The sequence below is a fragment of the Rosa rugosa genome, chromosome 4, assembly GCF_958449725.1.
Source record: "Rosa rugosa chromosome 4, drRosRugo1.1, whole genome shotgun sequence".
Lineage (NCBI taxonomy): Eukaryota > Viridiplantae > Streptophyta > Magnoliopsida > Rosales > Rosaceae > Rosa > Rosa rugosa.
In genome coordinates this window covers 481348-502689 of record NC_084823.1, presented here as the reverse complement: position 1 = coordinate 502689, position 21342 = coordinate 481348, and the positions used below count along the sequence as shown (strand labels likewise).

General features: G+C 37.9%; 2 protein-coding genes and 1 long non-coding RNA gene across 4 annotated transcripts; 1 reads left to right on the top strand and 2 right to left on the bottom strand.

The window, feature by feature from the left end:
- Positions 1-63: 63 nt before the first annotated feature.
- LOC133743038 (DNA mismatch repair protein MSH6) lies at positions 64-8803 on the bottom strand. Its single transcript, XM_062170777.1, has 21 exons — positions 7497-8803; positions 6899-6986; positions 6391-6493; positions 6152-6205; positions 5961-6035; positions 5669-5737; positions 5506-5589; positions 5107-5301; positions 4170-4672; positions 3957-4086; positions 3670-3761; positions 3366-3544; positions 3031-3233; positions 2833-2934; positions 2574-2736; positions 2183-2472; positions 1955-2092; positions 1397-1476; positions 1203-1302; positions 917-1046; positions 64-630 (listed from the first exon to the last, which is right to left on the bottom strand). The coding sequence occupies exons 1-21, from the start codon at positions 8263-8265 to the stop codon at positions 380-382; spliced, it is 3798 nt and encodes a 1265-aa protein (XP_062026761.1). The 5' UTR covers positions 8266-8803; the 3' UTR covers positions 64-379.
- Positions 8460-9379, top strand: LOC133743040 (uncharacterized). Its single transcript, XR_009862872.1, has 2 exons — positions 8460-8602; positions 8800-9379. It is a non-coding gene; the product is annotated as an uncharacterized LOC133743040 (long non-coding RNA).
- Positions 9380-14455: 5076 nt separating this feature from the next.
- LOC133745471 (uncharacterized) lies at positions 14456-16614 on the bottom strand. Of its 2 annotated transcripts, XR_009863638.1 has the most exons (7): positions 16310-16614; positions 16121-16173; positions 15627-15687; positions 15284-15375; positions 15088-15195; positions 14831-14868; positions 14456-14669 (listed from the first exon to the last, which is right to left on the bottom strand). XR_009863638.1 is itself a non-coding variant. In XM_062173545.1 (6 exons), the coding sequence occupies exons 1-5, from the start codon at positions 16438-16440 to the stop codon at positions 14840-14842; spliced, it is 366 nt and encodes a 121-aa protein (XP_062029529.1). In that variant the 5' UTR covers positions 16441-16613; the 3' UTR covers positions 14456-14669; positions 14831-14839. The 2 variants fall into 2 exon arrangements, 1 of the variants encoding a protein (XP_062029529.1); XM_062173545.1 differs by lacking the exon at positions 15088-15195 and having other exon boundaries at positions 16310-16613.
- Between the last annotated feature and the right edge of the window lie 4728 nt (positions 16615-21342).

Here is a 21342-nt window from a genome sequence, read left to right as displayed (position 1 = left end):
CCTAATCTACCAATTGTATTCACCTTGGAAATTAATCAACAACCTTCGGCCTCAGCCTGGCTCTCAAAAATTTGAACCAATACATTGACATTACAACCATCATTTACAATTGAAGAGGATAACTACTTTCTCCTCGCTTCGACAAATATATTGCCCCAAATCTTTGCGGTAAATCTAACTTGGAACCTAAAGAGTTGGTCAATCCAACCAGCAGACGCAGGCCATATGCATTCTTCTTTCAGTCGGACATTCTATCAATGACTGAACTTGCCCTCCAACAAATGGTTCCCGAGTAGTGAAGAAAGTTGTCAAAATCCTCATGGAGTGCCAAAATTTAGTTACCTGAGACTTGGAAAGTACAAAAAGTGCACCATCCATCTCAACTTTGTTGCTCAAGCAATCTTGCTTTATGCCAAACTTCAGTCAGGGAGTCAATGTCGATGCCCTCAGTAGACTCGTGACTAGTCAACTTTGCCACGATGTTGGTAAACTTTTGGATGCACTCAACCATCTTGTTAACTGGACTTTGAAAGGGAAAGCTATCTTCAGATTGCTTCAAGTGTTTACCATATGCAGCTTCGAATTCCCTGGACTTAGCAGCAGCTTTTTGAAGCACAGAAATAGGAAGTCCTGAAGCAAAAGATAGTAAGAACTGGAGCTCTATTTCAAAGGAAACAATTAGTGAATTGACAAATAATTAAAGATGAGTAAAATTCAAGGTTCCGCAGAGCATTTATAGTTTGCAACAATGTTTATGTCCAGGAATAATGCAGATGAGACAGTAAAGGTACCCCATATTTAGATCATTTTTGCTATTCTAGATCAAAGGAGAACCAATAGTTACATCTTCACTACTAATTGTACTGACTTGTGTTAAGGATTCTTGTATGGAACCCATAAAAGCAAAGATCCTTACCAGCTAACCGGGCAATGTTGACACCATAGCTTTTAGGACAAGCACCGGGAGTCAATCTGTAAAGAAATGTCACTTCTTCTACACCAGCATCTCCATTTCCAACATGGCATGCCATATGGCAGAGTGAAACCTAATTGGATAAACACAGAAGGCAATATTTAAAGAGACAGATGCAGATAAAAAAAAATATCAAAAATGTAAACCCTAGTGGTTGTTATTCAATCCAATACATGATCTTATTAAGAACCGTGTTACAATACTCAGCGACAGAAGAAAAAGACCTTACCTGAGAATTATTCTGATAATCAACAGCTAGCCGGTGATAGTGAGTAGAAAACATTCCTCGACAGTGAACCTTGCGGACAAAATGTTCAAGAACTGATTCCCTGACAATTTAGTGAAAATCAATCTCAATAACTGATTTTGTCAAAGCCAAAAGCATATATAAATATTCAGTATGATAGTATGATGGACACTTACGCAATGGCTTGTCCATCTGAAGTTGATGTCCCTCGTCCAAGTTCATCCAGTGCTACCAATGAGTTACGAGTAGCAGATGACTGCATAGAAATTGAAATATAAGTTTAAAACAATAAAATGCTTAAATCAAAACTATGTAGTTATAAATTTTGGCTCATCAGAATTATACACTTCAGGACCCAGGGAACTGACACACAGATGAGACATATAGTTCGACATTTTTTTTATAAGCTTTCATATATTTGAGTAACTAAGAAAACAGATGTGCTTTTGAACTTCTTCATAGAGTGCTATCATGGTCAAGATCAGATGTGGATAAGGTAACAGATCAATCCTCAGTAATATTTCATTTCTATTCATGAGATATATCAATCATATATCTCCAAATTTGACAAAAATACAAAAATAAATCTCCAAATGACATGGCAAGCATCAATCAAATGTGTTCAAATGATTAATTTTTTATGGTTGCTTTCTCTTTCCTGAGAAATCAGTAGAGTACATTATAATATCTAGCTATTTTGTGCTGAGTTACCATCAAGATTAAGGGAATCTCACCAGCATTGTTGCAGTTTCTGACAGCTCCGTCAGAAATGTACTTTGGCCTACCATGATATGATCTTTAGCACCCATCCGAACAAAGATTCGATCAACAGGAGACAGCTCAAAGCTCTCTGCAGGCACATCTGCTCCTAACTGACGAACAAAAAGCAATGAAATGACTACAAATTAGAGGCAAAAATTACCAAGTATAAATCAGACCACAATAAAAGACTACCATCTTACCTGGGCTAAAATCACAGCCAAGCAAACTTGGCGAAGCAGAGTTGACTTCCCACCCATGTTAGGGCCAGTGAGAAGGACAAAGCTTGCATGACCAGAACCTCCAAGAGTAATGTCATTGGGGACAAATGTACCTTTTCCTAAAGAATCACTTCTAAGAACAGGATGTCCCAAACTATTTGCGGACAAGAGGGGTACTTCATCTGTATCTGATGAACTCATGATAACAGGCCGACAGGTGGGTCCCTCATAATAATCACTTGCAATTGCTAGACTGATTAAAACATCCAGTTCTACAATAATATGTAGGGTCAACATCAGCCATGGACGAAAGATAAACACCAAACATTTTAGATTCATGGAATTGTTGACTGCAAGGGCAATGATAGCATACCAGCAGTCACAGAGACCAACTGTCTCCACTTAATATGATGCTCGCAGAATTGTCCAATTAACCTCTGCAAAATGCTTTTAAGTGAGGACTCCCTATCAGATTCAGCTTGTGAGAGCTCAGTCAATGACTTCTTAATATTTGGTGTCCAGTACCTAAAGAAACCCTGCATTTTTAAGGAAGAAAGAGAAGGAAGACTGGTTATCTAACATATAACAAACATCTAGTCTGTTTTATTCATCATCTACAAGTTCTCTATTACCTTTTTGGATGAACGTAATTCATAATCCTGAGGTATACTCTCACGCAAACTTTCTGGAACTTCCAATAGGTATGCGTCTTTTCCAATTGTGACATAAGTGATCTGTAACCAACCAACCAACCAACAGAATACCACATTTTGGTGAAATTGAACTTAGAAGCACCAAATATTACCAAATTGTTTCCTAGACGTTCTTACCGATTTATCTCCGAGTAATTCTCTCTGTTCTTCAAGGTACTTAGTTAAATGAGACTCGATCTCTTTTACTTTTCCACATGCAGCATCGTATTCAGTATCAACTCCTTCCTGAGGTATTATACGACCTGAACTATTGGCTTCTACCCAATCAAAGCCATCCTTGAAGTGCTTTAAAACTGAATTGACATTAGGAAGACCTTTACCTGCAAACAATGAAATACCAAGATTTTTGAAAACAATGAATAATATATATGCATATACCAAAACAAATAGAAGAAGCCAAACTATTGAAATTATACAAATCGTCAATTACAAACACAAAAAGCAAATAATACCAGGTGTCAGCAAATGATGAAGTTGTCGAGATTCAACATTTCCCAAGTTGACACCAAGAGAGCAACTTGTTGCCACCATTAATTCACAACCGCGTAGAGCTGTAATAAACTCCTGGAGCTGTTTTTTGGCGGCATCCTCATATAAAACCACTTTGTTTGCATTCCTTCCACTAGCTTTACTGCATTCCATCACATTCAGTTTAGTGAAAATCATTCTTTTGAACCATCAGTATGGTATCAATAAGCATATGTTTACTATAGTTGTAATTTGACATTAAAACCAACTGGCTGTTTCTAGCATTACCTGCTAGCGAAGACCCGTGCAAGCAAGCGCTCCAAGTCCGGAAGCCTAGCCATTGCTTTTTGAAATTCAAGTGCGTGAGGAAGGTTGATTCCCTACAAAGAAGCATACATTAGAAAATTTGTATGACAACAAAGGCCAAAGTGCATGGCGTCCAGTTTAAGCCCTTTGCATACTTTATACATTATACATTGAAGAACAAGAAAGAAAGCTAGAGCACCAGCAAGATCTTGGAAAATTTCAGCGGCAGGGAAAAGAAAATTGAAAGAAAAGATGTCTATGACATTTACCCGTAAACTTGAGACAGCATCCTGGCGTTCCTTAATTGACTCTACATGATACAGAGGTCTCGCAAGCCATGTCTTAAGCAATCTCTTCCCAAATGCAGTCACACAGTGATTCAATTGCGCATACATTGTCCTGCAGAGAGAAATACAATAACTAAGAATTCAGATTTCAATGAAAGAAAACAAGAAAATTTTAACTAGACATAAAACTTTTACCCTGAAGAGTCTCCATTTCTGCTGTTTTCAAAAATCTCCAGGTTCTCTAGAGCAGCTGCATCGAGAACCATGTATGGTTTTGATATGATACCACCAAAACCAGAACTTGGAAGTAACTCAAATTTTGCAAATCTAAGCAATGTCTCTTCTAGAAAAGCCTGCTTTAAGTAGAAAAGAACACCCCCAAGAGCTGAAAGTGCACAGATGCCATTCTCCCCGGCTCCCACAAGCTCAGACAATACATCTGGCAGGCAGCCCAAGCCATCTTCTTCCATATGAGAATCATCAGCACGGCTATAGATACTTTTAACTTCACAAACAGTTCTCTCAGCATCCCAGAATTCCAGAAGTGGAACCAACTCATTCACTAGTGGACTTCTTGTATGTCTTAGCAGTACTTTTTCTGTCTCAGGACTAAGTAGTTCTGCTGGTTTTACTAGTTCCACGGGCCTCAATTCAGACAAGAGACAAGACAAGGCACTGCACTCTAAATCATCTGCAAACTGGCACATGGATAAACAATAGTCAAAAACATAACCATACATACACTTGTGACTCATTAGGCAGCCAAAGTACAGAGTACATTATGATATATGGGCAGAAATTGCAATAAGGATTAAGGAATAACAATATCAGAAATCTGATAATCCCATATGTCCTCAGACAGCTATAAGAAATATGGGAAATGAAGAGAGACCAATTACAGCAGGCACACATTCTGACATATAAGAAGCAAACGACAAAGGACATTATCATATATGGACACAAGCATGAGAAATCTTATTTGGCTTACGAGCAGCAAAAAGGAGTAGCAATATCACAATTCTGACGATCACATATGTCCTCAAACAGCTAACAGATAATGAAGAAAGACCAATTAGAGCAGGCACACATTTCCAAACAAACACAGGCAAAAGATGACATATTTTGATCCTACCTGTCCAAGAATAACCCTACTGGTAGCAACATCAACCACACAAACTCCAAAAATACGCTCGCCATTTTGGTTTGCTAAATTTTGAGAGGTTTCAGTCACTGCCATTAGATAAGAAGCATCAGGGTTTGCGGACAGCATCTCTCCCTCAGTTAGTGTTCCTTTTGTAACTACTGCACATACTTCACGTTTCACAACCTGCAAAGAAAAACTCAAAAGTTTGGACCAGTTTTCATGAATACCTTCAAGATGAAAATGAAATTATATGGTGCATTGTAATGAACTTTGAAAATAGGTTATCAACAGGTGGCTGTCCTGAGAGGAGAAGAAAAAACATACGCGTATAACGGATAAGATTAGTTTCACTGAAAACTTCAGAGATTCTATGCAAAATGAGCATACCTTATCTTTAGAGCCACCCTCTTTGCGACGAAGCTCCATCTGTTCAGGTGTTTCTGTCTGCTCTATGACAAGAACTCGGTAACCCTGCTATGCCAATGAAAATGTTAAACTTTGATGAAGTTACAAAAATGTCTCGAGATATAACAACAAGAATAAAGCTGACCTTCCTAGCCAGTTTCTCCACATTCATTGAAAAGTTCTTCTCTGGAAATCCACAATGGGGTTGTTCACCCTAATTTTAAACAAGGTCAAATTACTACTTGGGAAACAAACAACTAAAAATTTCTATAGAATCCCAAACAATGCTGATAAAAAATTCAGAAGAGAAAAGCTTGTATCTCTTACATTGGACGCCTTCAAAATAAATTAATCTTAACACTGAACGGTCAAGATCCAAAGTTATGTCTCCACACACACAATAGTCAGCATCAGGATAAAGTTTCAAGATCAATTACCTTCATATATTGAAGATCAAGTTCTTTTGCTCCTATATGTGCATCCATTTCAAAAAGTTCATAGAACTTGCCCAACTGCACAAAAAAGAAAACAAAAGGAGAAGATTTTCATCATTCGACTAGAGCAGTTACCCTGAGAATTTGTGTGCCATAACATACCACTACTTGGATACCATAAAGGACAAGCATACCTTGAAAAATAGAACTTTGTCCATGTGCTTTGATTTAAACTCCCACCATTGTCTCTGAATACATACCACTAGATTAATATTGTTCATGATGAAAAAGTGCCTCAAATCTCTTTACACCACCTATTTAACGAAAAGTAATTACCTGGCAACCTGATAAACTTTTTAAGAAATCAGGAGGTAGATATAGAGTTCTTGGATCATAATTTGCTTACACCACCTATTTAACGAAAAGTAATTACCTGGCAACCTGATAAACTTTTTAAGAAATCAGGAGGTAGATATAGAGTTCTTGGATCATAATTTGCATCCCCAGGTTGTCTTTTTTTGGCATCCTTGCGTTTTCTGTATCCAGACCAAAAAGCAATTGAATACATGTATGAAGCTCAGAATCAACACAAACATTTGCTAAATGCCTCCAAATAAGAAAATAAATTCAGATTTGGCATGCTAATGTGAAAATATTCCCTTTTATTATGATCTCGGGGTGACAACAAATATGGTGACTCATGTTGTCAGTATAGCATTGCACCATAGCTCTAAGGTAAGTGTGAAATTAACAGTGATGCAATAACAAAATAGCCATTTTCTTGTATCACTCTTCAATCTTCATATTCTTCTCTTTTTTATTTTTTATTTTTTATTTTTTATTTTTAATTTTTAATTTTTAATTTTGCACAATGACCAATTAAAACAGGCATACAATGGGAGAGGCCTAGGAATGCATAATGAGTAAATTTAAGAACTTACTCCCCGAGGAAATGGAACTTGTCAGCTTCACGCTTGCTAAACCTTTCTGAGGCATCACCAATATTGATACCATTAACCGCCTTTGTGCCTACAGTTACGCACACTCAAATTCAGTAAGGCATTAGACATAAACCTATATTATAAGGCTGTCATTGCCATATGCATAATCACATTATTGATTCTAGGTAGAGTGACCAAATCAAGGTATATTAACTTGGGCATCCTGTGATGGCACTGAAAAAGGTATATCTAAATAAATAGAGACAAAAATGATTGTAATGAAATACAATCACATCCACATTTAGCCTGACAACATAGTTCAAATTGGTACAGTAGTCTTGGCAATTTAATTCTGATTGTGGAATATTCTAAAGTCTGGCAAAGAATAACAATTTCAATATAGAAATGACAATTCAAGCAGACCCATAATCATGAAAATACACGCAATTTAAATAAGCAAAGAGAGCCAAAAGGAACCCCCATTGAAATGTAGCGATTTTGTACAACAAAACATCCATTATTCCTTGTATGGCACATTTCTCTATCTGTAAACAAAATCAAATAAAACAAAATTAGAACTCAGATAGCTACTACTTACTCTCAGCAGCATTAGTAGTAGTAGTAGGCTGAATCAAATTAGGCTTGAGGCCATTAGTGGCTACATGTCCACCAGTCTTGGTCTTCTTAGCAGACCCCAAATTCCCTCCAGCGCTCAACTTCCGTTTACCACCGGAGCCGCCGCGCCTTCCTTTGGACTTGGGCTGGAGTCCCTCATCATCATCATCATCATCATCATCTTCCTCATCCTCCAATTCCATAACCTCGTCTTCCTCCTCAACTAGTTCCTTTTCCACACTCTTTCCCCAATCCTCATCGCCGGAATCATCATCATCATCATTACTGTCTTCCTTGTCCTCCTCCTCCTCCTCCGCCTCGGGAGTGGGCAAAGGACCTCGCCGCAAGCGCTTCAAGGTCTGGACGGTCTCTTGAATCCACTCGATTTTCTCGGTGGCCAAATCCAGAGTCTCTTCATCGCCATCGTCGTACTGAAGTAAGTGCTTACCACTCTCCTTATTGAACAACTTGACACAGCCTTCGTACCAGGCCCTATCACTCGCCCAGTACACCTTGATCCTCTTGCCGACCACCTCTTGGCCGTACAACAATTTCTTCGGATTGGGATTGGGCTTAGGCTTCGATTGGAGAGGCGAAGGCGTGGTGGAGCTAGGGCTGGAACCCGGGCTGGGTTTAGATTTAGATTTAGGGATTGGAGATGGAGAGGAAGTGGCTTTGGCGAAGAAGGAAGTGATTTGGCGCTGTGGGTTAATCAATGGGGATGTGCCGTTGCTTCGACGTAGGCCTGGCATTTGAGCCCGTGACCCGCAAACCCGCCCGAAACCCGCACGGTAAAAGCCCGCACGAACCCGCCCATTTATTAAATTCGTGCTTAGAAAGCCCGCACGCAAAAAGCCCGCAAATTAACGGGCCTTGCGTGCTAAGCCCACTGGAACCCATTGGAACCCGTTTACTTCCAAACAAACCCACTCCGACCCTTTCGACTCAGCAACTCTCTCTCTGTGGAACGCAACCCTGAATCTGAGCAGTGAGCACAGCAGCCTCCCATTCATTTCCGTCACCCAAATCCCAACTCTCTCTCTCTCTCTCTCTCTCTCTCATCTCTCTCTGCGCGCCCAATTTCTCAAGGTATTGGATATGTCTTTGCTTTGGGTTTTCTTCGATTCCGTGCAGTTTTTGTATCTGGGTATTGCTTTTTATAATCTGAAATCTGAGTGTGTATCTGGGTTTGAATGATGGAGTTTTTGTTGTGATAGATTTCTGGGTTTTTTTTTGTGATTTTGTACATCCCAGTTTGTTGAATGATGGAGTTTTTGTTGTGATAGATTTCTGGGTTTCTGATCTCATCATGTCCAGTTTCAAAGCTTCTGCAATTTGAATTTTGTTGCTGCGTGTTTAGTTAATTGAACACCCATGCCAGTTGACAAAGAGATGGAATTTGAATATGGTTGTACTGTTGTAGCATGTTTTTGTTGTTTATATGAAGAACTAGAAACTGAAGGATCCAGATGAGTTTATGAGATTGGTTGAAGTTTTTGTGCTGAGTTTCCTTGCCGTGATGGATGATCTGCATAGAGTGTGGTTTCTGCTTTAAAGGGGGAATTTGTAATCTTCCATGGTTTCTGCTCACTTGTCGGTCTTTTCCATGGTTTCTGCTTTAAAGGGGGAATTTGTAATCTTCCATGGTTTCTGCTCACTTGTCGGTCTTTTCCATGGTTTCTGCTTTAAAGGGGGAATTTCAACCTTCCATGGTTTCTGCTCATTTCCCAAATTCGTCATGTATTGTTTAAAGGGGGAATTAATTTTAAGAACTACATGTGGTTGCTTTAGTGCTTATTCACTGTACAGAATGCAACATAATAGCTTCCGTTAGCATGGTATATATTTGGTTGATGTGGAATTTTATGTTGATTTAATGGATTTGGAAAAAAAAAATTATATACATAAGTCTTAATTCAAGTTGCTTAAAAAAAAAAAAAAAAAAAAAAAAAAAAAAAAAAAAAATCTCTTAACGGGTTTTTAACGGGTTCCAACGGAAAACCCGCAAACCCGCCGGGTTTAGCCCGCGAAACCCGTTAACTTAACGGGTTTTTACCGGGTCGGCCCGTTAAAAACCCGGCCCGTTAAGAACCCGCACCGTACCCGCACTATACCCGCACGTTGCCAGGCCTACTTCGACGACGTGACATTGCTCTCTCTCTCTCTCTCTCTCTCTCTCTCTAACCTAACTAACTGTGTGAGAGTGAGAGTGAGAGTGAGAGTGTGTGTATTGAGCCCTGTGGGTGAAGAGAGATACTTATTAATGAAGAAAGGAGGGTTGGAATAAAGAGGAATGTTTAATGTGGCGGGAAATTATGCCCGGGAAGTGTTACGGCCGGTCTTGTTTGGCGGGAATCCCTATCTCTCTCTCTCTCTCTCTCTCTCTCCCCCATCTCGCTTTGTTTTCACTTTCCTCTGCAAATCCCAGCTCCTATTTGTAGGGGCCCCAGCCTGGCCCAACAAGTTTGGACCAGTCCCAGGCCCAACACACTTAACTGTGGTCACTAGTGACTCTGCCGCTTTTGTGGACGAGTTAAATATCAGAGTTTAAATTTCCCAGGGGTTTCTGAGTTAATTAGATGAGGTCTGTTCTGATTGAAGAATTTCGAAAATTCAACTTTAGCTTCAAGTTTGGGGATCATTTTTCTTCACTTTTGGTTCCAAACTTCAACTCTCTCTTTCCATTGTCGACCACCCTATACTAACATCCGGTTTGATTGGACGGACGTACAATTCATCAAAAAGAACAATAGCATCTATATATGCTAGTAACCTTGTGTTTAATTGTCAGCTTAATTATTAGTTTGTGCACGTCTTTTTTTTCTTTTTTGAAACATACAAGCCTTAAATGAATGTATACACAAATTAACATCATTTTCAAAGAAATTATAGGGAACTATAATAAGTACTAATATCTCGATCTCAAACAACAAACTTTTATACCAAACATATGACTAAATGATAGTACTATAGGATTCTTACACAACTGTGCAATTCTCTTTTATATGACATTGCAGCTTATGGTGTAGAAATTTCATGCAATAATAATTCCTAATCTCATAAACTTCCTAACATTGGTAAAGCTAAATATGTAGTAAAGCACTTACTTCCTAATCTCATAAACTTGATCTCAGTTTATAAGATTAAAAAAAAAAAAAAAAAAAAAACAGAAGTTGAAATTCAAAAATTTTGAAGAATTTGTGTTTTCCTCTTTGCATATCCAGAGTATTTGTTTAAACTAACCTTTAAGATAACGTCACTTGCCTCAAACTCTGCATCTTCATGCAGTACAACCTTACATACTTCGATCTGGTGCACAGCATTCTTATATGAAATGAGTTACCATTGATGTTGAAGACTGTGTCAGCAAAATTACATATACGAAGCAGATACCTACCCTACCCTACCCTTGACAGCAACATCCTCAGCTTGGAGTTGTCTACACCTCTCCCACGCAAGCTCAAACTGGATAGTTTTCAAGGTGAAGATCAAGCTATCATCATCCTCATTTTCGCCAATAATGACAAACTCCTCTTCCACACAGGGAACTAACCCTACTTCTTCCACGAGAGATTATTCAGAGCACCGCCGTGCACTTGCACCAACATAAATGAATGGTTAGATTGCATTAAATACACTTTTTGTTTATTAAAAATAAAGTTTATAATAAATATCAAGGATTGAGATTATTTTATAAGGGTTGGGTCACTTGCACCGTCGGTGCATAGAATAATTTTCATTCTTCCACATGTTTTATCTTATGCATACATCATCTTCCACTTTCAAATGCGTCGAAGACTTTGCAGTAATGTTGATTAATGTCCCCTTGTTATCTGTATAGAAAATCACACCCTTCACCTGAAAACCAAAAATGAACAAATATCATCAACTTAGTCTCCCACTCATTTAAAGTTCATATATAGCAGAAACAAACAGTCATTGCCATTCTCGATTCACATATTATCCCAACCAAGTGCTCTGTTTTGGGTTTAAAGGTTAATGCTAGCTCAATAACACAGACCCAATAGTGAAATATTACATCAAGACAGAAACTTTCTGATACTCAATAGTGAAATTTTACATAAAGACGGAAGTATTTACAATCTTTTCTTTCCCTAAACACAGATAACAACCGAACAAAACATCATCATAAAACCGAAACTTACTTATGAACTGTTTCCTTGAACTTCTCCTCGTCCAATAACTGTAAAATCAAGAACACCAGTTCCCTAATCAAGAAAGACATTGCCTCAGGTAATCCTAACTGCTCCCGTGCAAAGATTGGTGATCAAATCAACTACAATTTTATTTTGGTTTTACCCGAACTCCTTTTCGGATCCAAAAAGGTCAACAATGAAACAAAAAATCAAAGCCGCAGAACCTATTTCTTCCTTCACCTACCCTATAATTCTGCTAATCTTTGCATCAAACCAATCAACTCTTTAAAATCACCAACAGAGAACCCACAATCGTCTAACCTCCGGCTCAATAAAAGTAAATGCCTTCCATCAGCAGATAAATTTCCAGAGCAAAACCCACCAAAATAAAGCACCATTATGTAATTCTCTATTGGGTTGAAAATGAAATATGCTTCTTGGTTCTACTTTCAAAAACAATTCTAGACATAAACCATTTTGAATCATTATAAACTGACTTTGGAACAAAGAAGTAAACTTTTGACACCCAAATTTCTGTTCTGAGCTCCCACATATAGCACAGAAACGTAGAGGGAAGAAGACAGAGGTTTAGCTCTGAGTTAGACATAGATAAGTAACAAAGTGATTTCAGAAGATAAAAATACGTTGCATGACTTATACATTGCATTTAAATTGTTGTATGACTTATACTAATTTGTCTCCTAAAGTTGTATGACTTATACATTGCATTTAAATTGTTGAGGTCCATTCTAAAACAACCGTGAAGTGGAAGATGAATTTGGAGAAACCAACCGCTCGATTGAGAGATTGTAATATTTTATGGTGGTTGTAAAAAATCTAGCCAATTTGGTTATCGTTTCGAATTCGATCAACTAGGTCAAACGTAGTTACTCTTATAAACCTATATTTATATATCATACACTCCAAAGAGCAACCCCTATCAATTCAAAGAAAATGAAAAAATCGACCGTTGGATGAGTTTATTACAATAAATTATGAGTGTGATAAAAAATTTAGTCAATTTCACCATATTTTCGAATTCGATCGGATTGGTCAACCGTAGTCACTTATATGTTTTCTTGGTTGACCGATGACGTGACAACCGCGAAACGTGCTTATTTTTTCACATCACGTTTGTATATATTCCATCGATGGATGTGCATGGACATAAGATAAAAAAAATTAATTTTAATTACAAACACATTGGCCTATACCAATTTTCTTCCTAAAGTTGTATGACTTATACATTGCATTTAAATTGTTGAGGTCCATTCTAAAACAACCATGAAGTGGAAGATGAATTTGGAGAAACCAACCGCTCGATTGAGAGATTGTAATATTTTATGGTGGTTGTAAAAAATATAGCCAATTTGGTTTTCGTTTCGAATTCGATCAACTAAGTCAAACCTAGTTACTCTTCTAAACCTATATTTATATATCACACGCTCCAAAGAGCAACCCCAATCAATTCAAAGAAAATGGGAAAACCGACCGTTGGATGTGATTATTACAATAAATTATGTGTGTGGTTAAAAATTTAGTCAATTTCACCATAGTTTCGAACTCGATCGGATTGGTCAACTGTAGTCACTTGCATGTTTTCTTGGTTGACCATTGCGTGATGAACGCAAAATTTGTTTATTTTTTTACATCACGCTTGTAAATAATTCATCGATGGATGTGTGTGGACATAAGATAAAAATTTCAATTTTTAATTACAAATACGTTGGCCTATACTAATTTGTCTCCTAAAGTTGTATAACTTATACATTGCATTTAAATTGTTGAGGTCCATTCTAAAACAACCATGAAGTGGAAGATGAATTTGGAGAAACCAACCGCTCGATTGAGAGATTGTAATATTTTATGGTGGTTGTAAAAAAATCTAGCAAATTTGGTTATCGTTTCGAATTCGATCAACTAGGTCAAACGTAGTTACTCTTATAAACCTATATTTATATATCATACACTCCTAAGAGCAACCCCTATCAATTCAAATAAAATAGAAAACCGACCGTTGGATGAGTTTATTACAATAAATTATGAGTGTGGTAAAAAATTTAGCCAATTTCACCATATTTTCGAATCCGATCGAATTGGTCAACCGATATTTAGAATATATATATATATATATATATATATATATATATATGCACATATTTTATATAGAAGTATAAGAACTTCCACACACACACACATATATATATATCTCTATATATATATATATAAACACACACACACACATACATGATATATATATATATATATATATATATATATATATATAAACACACACATATTATATATATATAGATATTTATAAACACACACACATATATAGATATATCTATATATAACACACACACACACACACACACACATATATATATATATATATATAAACACACACAAATATATATCTATATGTGTGTATATATATATTTATAAACACACACACACATATCTAGGGGTGGGTTCGGTTTGTTTCGGTTCGGTTTTCACCCTAAACCAAGAACCGAACCGAATATGTACTCGGTTCGGTTCGGTTCGGTTTTTTTATTTTGAGAATCCAAAACCGGAAACCGAACCGACCGGTTCGGTCCGGTTCGGGTCAAATCGGTTTTTTTTTTTTTTTTAAATTTTATTTTTATAAATAAAAATGATTTTCTATAAATATTTATTTACCTAAGAGCTTCTTTTTACTCTTATTGACGCATCATTTGGTCCTATTAGGGCCTACTCCGATAATAACGGCTTTCGTTTGGTCCTATTAGAGCCTACTCCGATAAGAACAACTTTCGTCCTACTCCGATAAAAATACAACATTAAGACAATAAAAACAGCAGCAATAAAAATACAACACCAACACGAGCAAAATTTAGATGGGTATAAGAATGGTTCCAATGCCAGGCTTCAATAATTCAAATCCTTCCTTCTCAAAGTCTTGAGAGAGGACCCAATTCCAAAACATTCACCACACCATTCTTCCCCAATATCACCTGCAAACAGAAATTAATAACTGAAGGTCAGCAAAACAACACCCAAGTAAAATGAACACATATTTTCCAACTCCAGTAAAGAATCATCTGAACAGCTAGCTATGCCAAATATGAGCCACAACACAAACGCAGTTTTAAACAATTGACTAAGATATACATACCTCCTGCCCTCAGAACAGCCAAACATAGCTTTCCCAGCCTAGCAACAATAAAAAAGGAAGGGAGATCAGAGAGCTGGACAGTAAAACGGATGAAAGAGAAAGGGTGATCAATTAGCTTCAGATTGTGACATGTTCAAGCAATAGATCAAGTCCTACATTTTATTCTGCAACCCCAACCTAAATACACAGTTTCAGATTTATAAGATGAACGTCAATTACAACATATCTACAAATTCGCTTTCTGGAATCACACATACACTATAAAATTCATTAGTGGTTGGAAGCTGGACATGGTTGAAACCCCACCCAAGGCATGCACTCAAATAGGACAACATCCAGTAAGCAGAAACTGCAGCCCTCGCGATCTGTATGCTTTTTATTTCATCGTGTGCACATATATGGAAAAGGAGGGGGGGGGGGGGGGGGGGGGGGTATAAGTATTAATCAAAGTACCATTGGCGTTGACGAAAGTGTGGAGACCAAGTTTGTCAGTGATCTCTGAAGCATTCATGACAATGAAGTAGTCTTTCCCATAAAGGTCAAATCTACACAAACACACAACATTGCACAACGGTGGTCAAAAACTCAAAATCACAATATATGCATAATATACTACATAAATAAGCACATCAGTGCATCCATGCAAATAAGAATAATAAGCACATCAGTGCAGCCATGCAAATAAGAATATGCAGGAGACGATCAACAAAATTTCCTATATATTACAAGAGGACAAAAAGCCACACTAGGATCAGAACAAAAAACCTTATGAGTAATCCTGTATCAGAACTCATACCTCAGTACCTCACGAACCACAAAAAGCCAGCTGGTGCAATCCAGCCCTACGGGCTTCTTCCCTACAACACCAACAGCAATGAATACATCAAACTATAACACCAACAACAATGAATACATCAAACTATAAATATAGTATACATCACTGCTTAGTGCTTACAAAGACTATACAAAGACTTGATTTATTATTCACTACTGCCATCATCATTTATTATTCAAAGACTTGAAGTTCATTTCCATGAGTATAGATACTGTTAATCATCTTAACAAAGCAATAATCTGACAATAGATCTTGAACCAGCAATGAAAGCCAAAACATATCAGATCAAACAAAAAATAAATGAAAGCCAGATCTAAAGTTAAAAGTTGGGTACTGTAAGAAGCACATGAACCAATTTACAAAAAGATCAAATCTTTAGTCACCAAGCTAATTTCGTCCATATTATAACCTTGTCGTCATCAGAAAAGAGAAAAGGTTTTGGGAATATTGATTACCTGAGAATTGACCGAGAGCATCGGACATAGCTTTGCTTTGCTTTTGATAGTTCCTGAGATTAATATCAACTCCACACTCAAGCAAGAGTGAAACAAAAAACAATCACATCAAAACTAGATAACAAAGATTCAAAAAAAAAAAAACAAACAAAGATAGGCGAAGTAGTAATAGCAGTGTGTAAAGCTCACCCCATTGAGATCCTGATCAAGCACGAGTCTTCATGCATCGTCATACCCAAAATCTCAGAAAATAAATCCATTTGGTTCTTCTTTCGGCGGCGGCGAAGGTCGTGCTCAGACGTCAACCACCATGGCACCATACTTGGATTTCAAATGAAACCCGATGACTCATCAACCCGATCTGCTCCTTGGACATCGATCTAGTCCTTCTTGATGAAGAGAAATTGACAGAGAAGAGAAGAAAGAGAGGCGGCCCAGAGAAGAGAAGAAAGAGAGGGTGAGAGACGAGACTGAAATGACTAAAGGTCGCGGAAAAGGCTTAAGTCAGAAACCCTAAAGTCAAAACGACGTCGTTTTGAGCAGTTTCGGTTTTTTTCGGTTCAGTTCGGTTTTTGACATGCTAAAACCGAAAACCGAACCGAACCGGTTCGGTTCGGTTCAGTTTTTTCATTTCGGTGCGGTTTTTGTTCGGTTCGGTGTTTTTCGGCTTCGGTTCGGCTTTCGGCTCGGTTTTTTTCGGTTTTCGGTTTCACGAACCCACCCCTACACATATCTACATATATATATATATATATATATATATATATATATATAAACACACACACACACACTGACACACACACACACACACACACATATATATATATATATATATATATATATAATATTTTACGGGCTTTTACGGGCCGGGCCGGGCTTTTTGCGGGCCGGCCCACTACCCACCCGAAGCGGGCTTTGCGGGCTTTTTAACGGGCCAGGCCGGGCTTTTAGCCCTCAGGGCCGGCGGGCCTCCATCGGCCCACTTGATCCGCAGGCTTTTTGATGAGGCCTAGGTAAAACATTTTGAGGCATTCTTACTGCATATGACAGAAAACAGAAAGCCTAAACCCTAAAAGAAAACAGAAAAAATTACTGCCAACACGGTGCAACCCTTTGCATTATAAAGAAAAAGAAAACACACCCTAACTACTTTCTTGTTATCATAATCACTGAGAAACCTAGAAAAGCCAATCTTTGGCTTCATTAATTTGAGCAATTGGCTTTGGTCAAAAGTTTGGATAATTAAAATGTATATGTTAGTTATTTACTTATTTTAGCTATTGAAACTCTGAGCAGAAAACATATTTCATTTTCTTTTCTCACAAAAAAGATATAAAAATTGAGGTATGTCAATTAACATATACACATTAAATACTGAAGATTAAACTTCCATTTGTAAACTAAAGCCCTAAAACAATCTTCTCTTTAGTGCATATACACAATGCTAACCTTGGAGCAAAATCCTTAAACTTGCAAACCTCTGCCTCTAGGAGTTAAAAAACCCGGTCTTCCCAACTTCTTGAATATATGCAACTTTCCATCTCCAACTACACAAAAACAACAAATCAGATTTTTAATGCCTAAAATCAAATAAAGAAAGCACAATCAATTGGTAAATAACAGCTTAGTAGTTCTACCTCTATATCTACCTGAGGAATTCTATAAGACGGGATTACTAATATGTAGCCTACTTACCACAAAGCCTTTATTATCAATAACTTTAATCTCTCATTGATTGTTGGACATGGACATCAAATGCATGTAGACTATTAAAAGTAAAAGTAATAGAATAACATGGAATTGAGAAGAACTTTAACTCTGTCATTTTAAGTAAGGGCTTTTGTGTTAGTCATGTCTCTGAACAACATTCAAAGAATCAATTATATGCACCCACATGTAAAAATTACTTCATTCCACATTTAGCCAAGATCATAGCAGAAATCGAAAAAGTAACACAACTTTGATACATAAAGGACTCAAAAGATTTGACAAAAATTCATCACAACACTTACAGGTATGAAGAAAATATTTAATGCAATATCAGGTTAGTTCTCTGGCACCCTCCAATTTTTCCTTGGATTAAGTTGAATACTGATGGTCTTGCAAAGGGTAATCCAGGACCTGCAGCTTGTGGTGGTGTGTTTCGTGACACCCATGGTCATTACATTGGCGATTACTGTCAAGGATTGGGACACAAATCTGCCTTCTACTCAGAGCTTATAGGTGTGATCATTGGGATTGAATATGCCTTCCAGTATGGTTGGCGATGCCTCTGGCTTGAATGTGATTCGACTAGTGTAATTGCATGCATTAAATCCTCATCTTTTGTTCCACCTTGGCCGCTTCGAATTGCATGGCTTACTTGCTTAGCACGTATTAGAGCAATGACCTTTCATTGTTCCCCATATTCTTCGGGAAGGAAATACAGTGGCTGATAGAATGGCAAACATGGGCTTACTTTCTCCATCCCTGGTATGGCATGTTTCTCCTCCGCCTAATATATCTCCTTATCTTCGTATGGATGATCTGGGATTCCCTTACCTTCGCCATGTTTAACTCTCTTTCTTGCATGGGTTGGTGTTGGGCTTGTTTTAACATTGGCTACAATATTTTCTACTTTCCATAGAGCAAGTCCAGCGGTATGTGTTTAACCGGGCAAAAGCATGGAATGTTGATGTGGTGACCGGGCAAGACAATTTTTGCAACTCCACCGGCCTAGATTTGTCCAGCCATGTTTTGGCTTTTGATGACCCTAGTCAAAATAAAAGGCAAGCCCATAACATTTCGTTTGACCCTTCTTGCCCAGCTGCCAACTCGGTGGAGAAGCATTTATTGTGGACATCAGCGTCAGAGACACAGAGAGAGACGCGGAGGAGAGCTAGAGTTGTGGGCACGCACGAATCAACAGCTGACAGCGTGGAGGCAGAGCAGGTTTGTCGCCTAGCGACAACAAGTGGGACGCAGGCAGTTGACGATTGGATTGTTGCAGTTGGATATCACCAAATTTGAAAGCAACAGTCCTTTGATCCGGGCCGTTGTTTTCAATTAAATGGGTGGATCCGACGGTAATGGAATTAATAGCAAATTTGAAAGCAACGGTCCTTTGATCTGGGCCGTTGTTTTCAATTAAATGGGTGGATCCGACGGTAATGGAATTAATGAAAAATAAGTGAACAGTAAAATGAGCAGGTAAAACACTCAATGAACAGTGGAAACTGAATAGTTAAAATTGATGAACAGTGAAATATGAACAGTCTTGACCGGTCAAGAAAAACAATGGGTGTAAATCCATGTCCAGTGGCAGTGAACAGTATCTTGACTGGTCGAATTCTTGACTTCTCGACTTTGCCTTTTCTTGACTACGGGTGAACTTGCTCTTATAATGCAAACGCTGGTTGCTATTACTTGGACATGATGTTACAGGAGTTATTTGGTTTCATTACGAAGTTGGGTGTTGATGGCTTCTCTTGGCAGATAGTGCAATTTTTATTTTTTCTTCCATTGTTTTGCTTTGCAAGCTGTTTAATTATCTGGAAGTTTGGAAAATTTGAGGTTCTGTATCCTTGCTTTGTATTTCAGTCAAGGGAGATTAGAGTTGCTTGGAGAGTGGAGAGCTAAAAGTGGTGTTTTCTTGATTGGCTAGACAAATTTGACATTCGGCTCTGAGTTCTTTGCTTTGGTTGCACGCACTAAAAGGTAGTTTCTATATTTTAACATAGCATTCAATCTGCAACTCTTTTTAAATTTTCAACAACTAAAATATTCTGGGCTGCCACTTGAATTATTCCTATTACTGTTCCTTTTATTTTGAGAGTTTCCATAATTATATCCAAGATGGTTTTTTTTTTTTTTTTGAATAAGGAATTAGGCGATATTAGCTCATCAGAGGCAAACGATGTAGGGAACAAGTCCCACCCTCTATCCCGAAGGAGAGGGGTTTGCCATACTCTGGGAACCCACCGCCCGTCCCCCTATAGTAGTTTGTGCCTCTTGCACACAATTCAACTTCTACAAATAACTCCTCAGTTTCTATAAAACTACGAATACAGAGATATAAAATGTCGAAGGCAGCTGTAAATTTCCAATCAGATAAGAAATCAAGAGGGGCATTAGAAAATCTACTTGCAGCAAAGAGCAAAACAAACATTACAATGAGTTAACCTGTCATTTTAAGTCATTAATGGAATGAACGTTTCAAACCAGATAGAGAAGCCCACCTGTTAGAAACTCTTGATAGTCTTCATAACCTCTTGCCCAATTCAGGTAACTTCTTGGATCCCAAAATTAGAGCAGCCACACCAGCAATAATACCAAGATTCGCTGTACTAACTTCAATATATACAAACTCCAGACTAAACAGAAACTGCACAAAAAGAAAGAAAGAAAAATATTCAAAATGACAACCAATTAAATTCCAATGAAAGAAAATAAAAAACACAAAAACACAAATCTTAAATAACTTACCCTTTGCTGTCGGTGAATCGATTTCACAAATCATCCTTTCAGCACCAACAGTGTAAATAGAAGAATGATGTTTTGCATAATTCATATGCACACAAAAAACTAAAGAAATAAACTGTTCTAATTATTGTACTATGTGGTAAAAAAAAAAAAAACATCTTCAAATTTTCAGATGTGAAGAACTTGCTTTCGTGGAATCAAAGTTGAAAATGAAAAGGGAAGGACTGACCTTGGTTCCAATCTCGGAATTGAAGTCCTACTTTTCAAGAGCAGAATAGAAAGAGTCGAGATTGAAAGAAACGCCTTCCATGCAAGGGCCAGTACGGCAGCGTTCCTCGGCGTGTTCGAAGATTTCTTTGAGCTTGAGGCGTTCTTTCGTCTGAGCTTTGGAGATGACTGAAGTAGAGACAATGGAGAGCAGATGACTGAATCTCTCTGCTGCAGTTCAATGCATTGCGATGCACTTTGTGAAATGGAGGTGTACAGGGCAACGTCTCCAGTGCCTGCACTAACACTTCTGTCTGGTTCCTTGGTGCTCTCTGATGGTTCCTTTTGATGTTTGCTTCACGGCGGTGCTCTTTTTAATCATTCTACGCAGCAATTGCACACAATGCTCGGCATACCAGGTCATTCAGAGTCACCATTCTATATCTACACATCTGTAAGACGCTATTATCGGAAAGGAGACTAGCCGAAGCGTTCAGTTATTACAATATCTCCAATGAGTCAGATCCCGAGAAGCGGTTGGTGGGTCGGGCAAG

What these genes read in the sequence shown, in the direction of transcription:
- LOC133743038 (XM_062170777.1), bottom strand. Translation starts at nt 8,265, where the DNA reads ATGCCAGGCCTACGTCGAAGCAACGGCACATCCCCATTGATTAACCCA. An exon ending in ACAAAGTTCTATTTTTCAAG is followed by an intron (nt 6,036 to 6,151) that starts GTATGCTTGTCC and finishes TTTTTTGTGCAG; the next exon opens with TTGGGCAAGTTCTATGAACT. An exon ending in CAACATTGCCCGGTTAGCTG is followed by an intron (nt 631 to 916) that starts GTAAGGATCTTT and finishes CTTTTGCTTCAG; the next exon opens with GACTTCCTATTTCTGTGCTT.
- LOC133745471 (XM_062173545.1), bottom strand. Translation starts at nt 16,440, where the DNA reads ATGGTGCCATGGTGGTTGACGTCTGAGCACGACCTTCGCCGCCGCCGA. An exon ending in TTGATCAGGATCTCAATGGG is followed by an intron (nt 16,174 to 16,309) that starts GTGAGCTTTACA and finishes TATTAATCTCAG; the next exon opens with GAACTATCAAAAGCAAAGCA. An exon ending in GTGGTTCGTGAGGTACTGAG is followed by an intron (nt 15,376 to 15,626) that starts GTATGAGTTCTG and finishes GTGTTTGTGTAG; the next exon opens with ATTTGACCTTTATGGGAAAG.